Raw genomic sequence first — 5,698 nt, forward strand, 5'->3', positions numbered from 1 at the left:
GGGGGCATGCACCCCGAGAAGATTTTTTTCTTTAAGTTTAAGTTGAATTCATCAATCTGGTCACTTTGAGAACAATAATAATAAACACATTTTAAAAGTGGGGGGGGGACACAAATGGGATTTTGAAAAGTGGGGGGGACATGTCCCCCCTGTCCCCAGTGGAAATTACGTCCATGCATGTAGGCACCTATAAGAAGAATCCAATCACATACAAGTACTATGACTTTAGGTACTTTTGGGTATTACAATGTTGGAAGTTATACATTTTAAAGTCTCTTACTTATATGTTGGTGTCTGATCAGAAGTATTACATTTATGATTGTAATAACTGATCTATTGTTGTGAGGTTCATTAAACATATTAGACAAGTTCTACCCTTTGACCTCCAGAGGGCAGTGTTGTATTTTTTTGGAGCAGTTCTCTGAAGTAAACAATTCAGTAGTTAACTAAACAAATTGTCTTTGAAAAATGGGTATTAACAGTTGGAAGGTAGACATTATACATTTTGAGACTTCTCTTAAAAGTGTAGTTTTCCAAATAAAACTCTTAGCTTCTGTTTCCACATTACACCGAAGCTCTGCAGTGTCACCACAGACATCTTAAATGTCAGCTGTGATACAACATTTAGCTTTGAGCCTGAATATCTACTAATACTGACTGCATTTTTTTAAAGAACAATGTGAAGTACGCTGACAGCACTTAAATGTCAAAGCCAAAACAGAAAATGGCGAGCCATAATATTATCACTTAGAGTTAGATGATGAATCACAGGCCTTCATAAATACATGTTTATGTATTTTCCCATTGTTTCATATCCACTGTAGAATAAAGAGCAGGGGGAAAACATAAAGCTAAGCCAAAACAGCAAATTAGTGGCTGTAAAATGAAACCATATGGGTTTTCAACTCATTTTTCTGTCAAGGCTAAGGCTACATTTTTTTTTTTCGTTTAAAGGGGTTGCTCTGTCCTCAGTCTCTGAGGAACAATACATTTTATACATAAACAACAAACTTCAAGAAACACACAGTGCATGTATGTAAGTGTTTAATAAATAACAATAAACAACAACATTTTACCAAAGTTTTCTTATATCAGACCTGGGTCAAACTGTATTTCTAAACTGTGTGGGTTGCTTCAGTCCACTTATAGTGAGTGTGGTGTGCTATAGGAATATATAATGGGTGAAGAAAAGAAAACACTGTAATCAGCATGATTGTGTTGATGTGCACAAACTGAGCTGCGGTATAAGACAGGTTTAAACCTGTGATGCCTTTAAAGTAGGTTTATACAGTCTATGGTAGTTTGTTAAACACCAATTATGTGTCTTCATAAGCTGCAGTTTAAAATGCACCAGGGTCTAGTTCCACCAAAGACTTTATATAAATGAAATACAGTGTATGCTTAAAACCCAGTTTCAATGTCTTGTAGTTGTCACCTGTATGCCACTAGAGGTCATCGCATCAGGTTAGAAATAAATCTGCTGCAGAGGTGGAAAGCAGGTTAAAGGTCATGTGGAAGTAGAACATGATAAAGTACACGATAAGGTTAAATTGCTATTTTAAATGTAGTTTTTCTGCAGCAGGTCATTATGGACATATCGACGGCTGCAACTCATTAAAAAAATATATTCACAATTTTACATCATCTGTGGCTTCTCATATTATTAGTTTGGAGAAGTTGAGCTGTCATTCAGCTTAACCCGTGTTTATCAAATTGCTAAAAATGAAAGGTAAAGTACACATCTATGCAGTGTGAGAAGGACTGTAGCTGGATGTGGTTGCAGCCATGGCTTGGCTTTGGCTGTTCTGGAAATAGACAACAAGTTTAAAATAATCATACTATTTAAAAATGATCTGAATTTAGGACAGGGTACACATTCTGATACTGTTTAATAACTGTACTAAATGTCAAATACAAAAGGAATACAAAATAGATGCAGCAAAACCAGAAATATTGTCTTTTTAATTCCATGCATCAAAACCTGGTGCCTACATTACCCACAATGCAACATACATGCAGCCTCTAAGCTAATAGGCTACATTCACAGCAGCCATTTTGCCATGTGGTTGCAGGGTGTACACAGGTGTAATTGATTAAGGTAATTAAGGTCCAGTTAATTCCAGTGAGCCACAATACCAGAGCCATAATGAGTGGTATTAATAACACCTGTGTTTATCTGCAGTGATGTGTCAAAATGTCTGCTGTGAAGAGGAACTGGCAGATATGAGGAGTGCGCTGCAGAGGTTTGGTAAGCTCACTTCTTTTAAACACACTGTAAAGTGTTTAGACCCAAAGAAGTGTTGTGACAATTAATGTCACAAAGGATTTATACACATTTGAACACATGTGGTGGTGTCTCCTGCAGCAAGGACAGTATGATGCTAAGTGTCACAGCATCTTTGGTAATGTACCCGCTACTAGCTATTTGACCCAGGGCTGTTGTGCAGTCCTGATACTTTGACATATACTAATAACTTACTTTGTTTAGAGGATGAGAAGTCTCTGGTGATGAGTATGTCTGTGTTTGTAATTGAGTGTGTTTGTGATGTGAATGGAAAGTCTTTACTGACGCCATGACTTACGGCTCAGCACACACACACAGGCCACGTTGATGCGTATGAGCCTCCAGGCCACCAGGTTCTTAAACGAGGTCAACGCTCTGACAAAAGTGTGTGAGTTGGTGCAGTAGGAGTTCCAGTGTTTGGCATCGATCCCCAAACAACCGGAGCTGCCGGAGCGCTCGCTGTGGCACGTCGTCTCAAAGAAGTACTGCTTCTTGTTCACATTGTTGATGTTCACGTCCGGCAGCACCGTCACCTCATTGCCTGAGATGTCTGTGGCTTTGGTCTTGTTGCCCACCCAGTTGCTGATGCTATCGCACACTGAGTAGACTCCTCGGTGCTGAGGCTGCCCCGCTCTCCTGGGGGTCCTCCTGACGCCCCCCTGGGACCCCGCCGGATCTGCATCAGGCGGCTGGTCGCTGAAGAGCACCCTGGGTGAGAGGTAGCGGCGCTTGGTGAAGAGCTTAGGGTCCACTGTGGGGATGGTGTTGGAGTTGTTGCCTGGACCCTGCTGCTGTGCTGCTCCTAAGATGGCGGCCACAGCCTGGGCGCTGATGAGGAGGAACAGGACCAGCATAGACGACCTCATGAGAACACCACCTGCCAACAAGCACAGAGAACACTGTTACTGCAGATGTATAGGTACTGGTGTGTTGTGTTGTGTTTCTTAAACATTCATCAAAGTCAATCTTTCAGTTTGTGTGTACAGACTGAGAATGCAATATATATACACACAATCAACAAACACATTTATACATATGCACACATTTAAGACATAAATAAAAGCACAAAAATCAGTATATTCAAAATAACAGTCACTTCAATATCTTTGAGAAATGTACATTAGTGCAAGACTGTCCAGAGCAGCGTAAAAAGTGTCTGGTGCTGGATTTGTGTGTGTGTGGGGTGTTAAAGTCCATGGATTAATAACTGAACAGGCAGAGAAGACCCAATGGCATTCACCTTTAAAATGTCCCTCAAAGAGACACACACCAACAATGAACACATAGAGACCACGGAGAGTCTCAAAACAACTACTAAGAGTCAAAAACAAGTTAAAAGAGACACAAATGTACTGATAATAGCGTCACCAGGAGTACAGAATGACTAACGATATTATCGTGCCGTGAGTTTTTGGTATCGTTACATCCCTACTCAAAAGTAACTACCAAAAGAATCTTAACAACTATAATGTGTGCCTTGCTTATATGAGGTGATGGGGCGTCTTGCATGTCTGTGCCCAGAGTCCCAATGTCTGAAAGTCCGCCCATGCAACAGTGATCTGACAAAATACTCTGTTTCTGAGAAATTAATTTCCTTCTTACTAAGACTAACTTCTTGTTACTGGTTTATGTTTTTGACAAGTAGCTGTCTTGTATGTAGGCCAGGTGCAGAGCAGAGGATTTGAACGCTGGATTAAAGCTCCAAAGACTTGTGAGGCAGAGATGTCTGATGTGTGGATACTCCCATTTTTCCTTCACAGTGTCAAGGCACAACATGTTGAGCAGTGAGATTGACCTAATAGGAGCAGCTCCTCTTTAAAGTGGAAAACACACCTTGCCTAATACTGGGTCGTCTCATAGCAACAGTTTTAACATAGTTTTTGCATGAGATTCACAATCATTTCTCATCCTCAGGGGATAATCTCATGTTACAGCGGCAGTACACTAAGGTTGAATGTTCCATTTCTAGTTTAATGCTCAATAGTGAAAAATCCACCTAATAACATCCACAGAAATCACATTGAACTCTGGTTATGTAGAAATATGGAGGGTGAAGGACATCTGCGACACTTTACAGTATGGTGTTTTTGTGCAGCAGCAGGCTAATGCATCACGTCACACACTAAAGGGTTTTCTCTTTTTCACAGGAGATATGAAAAATGCTATTTCTTTTAAATCTATGGTTTTATTGAATGGATATTTGTTTCTTGTGTTCTGTATTCGGCATAATATCCATGATTTTATGGATGAGTTTGACACTTTCATATACCTTTCTTCACAATTTGCTCTCATAGACATCTACGATCTGAAAAGAGAGAGTTGAATGTAATCTTTAAGACTTAACGATTATCTCTGGGCAAGCAGGGAGAATATAGTGCAATTATCCAGAAACGGTACTGAATTTCCTTTTTTAAGAACATGAAATGGATCTTGTCTATGTAAGTTACCCATGGAAATAGGTGTCACATTACCCACAGGAATCTGAGACAATGTTGTGACATCCCATCAGTTTCAGTTTCCATCACTGCGGCTCCTCACCACAACATCTGTCTGCTCTGGCCCGTCTAAATCCACAGGCTGCGTGCTGCGTCGAACACAGTGCAGCAGGCGTGTTAACACCTGCGATGCCTCAGCAGCAGGCTCGGTCGGGAAACTTTATTATATGCTCCGTTTGCCTCAGGTGTCAGAGTGAGTGCTTGTCGATTAAAATGTTGGCACAACACATCAAAAGAAGAATCATAGTTCACCATGTGAGAGATGATTACACCAATAAATGGGCAACATTTGGACAGGCAATAAATCCTTTGACTGCATTGATGTTAGGATGATTAGTATAAAGATGTAAACAGACATCTTGTGCAGGGGAAACTGTTTACTTTTTCTTTTGACACTATGTAACAATTTTTTTATTTTTTTTTTTAAAGCAGGGAACATTCATCTATTGGAAAAATAGCTAACGGCTGATAAAGTGAGCACAGCATCTCGCAAGTCTCTTTTTTTTTTTTTTTCATAGACTATTTCTTATATTTAACTACACATAGTTACATAGTTAATTTGATTATTATAAACAATGCTCAATACCTAGATTAAAATGTGTCTGTTTTATCATGGAGGCCAACTGGAGATTTGAGTAAGCAAAAATGACCATTTTAAAAGCACATGGATTGCACATGATTGTGGACATGGCTTCAGCCTCAGGTACACCACTCTTATTTGTTTTGCTCTTTGTTTACCTGCCATACCACTAATTATTAGTATTAGTTACACCTGTGCCATCAACTACTGAATACCAACTTCCCCTGGTGTTCCTCTTTGTTTATACCACTATCTTTAACTGAGGAATACTATCGGCTCAGAACAGTCTCATCATACACACATGCACACAGAAGGATTCACACTTGTATTTCATGATCC

General features: G+C 39.8%; 1 protein-coding gene across 1 annotated transcript; it reads right to left on the reverse strand.

Annotated features, from left to right (window-relative positions):
* Window positions 1–1,104: 1,104 nt before the first annotated feature.
* ngfb (nerve growth factor b (beta polypeptide)) lies at window positions 1,105–3,157 on the reverse strand. Its single transcript, XM_010776586.1, has one exon. The coding sequence runs from the start codon at window positions 3,148–3,150 to the stop codon at window positions 2,563–2,565; it is 588 nt and encodes a 195-aa protein (XP_010774888.1). The 5' UTR covers window positions 3,151–3,157; the 3' UTR covers window positions 1,105–2,562.
* Window positions 3,158–5,698: the final 2,541 nt, after the last annotated feature.

Source organism: Notothenia coriiceps, unplaced genomic scaffold, assembly GCF_000735185.1.
Source record: "Notothenia coriiceps isolate Sejong01 unplaced genomic scaffold, NC01 NC01_scaffold00017074, whole genome shotgun sequence".
Taxonomy (NCBI): Eukaryota; Metazoa; Chordata; class Actinopteri; order Perciformes; family Nototheniidae; genus Notothenia; species Notothenia coriiceps.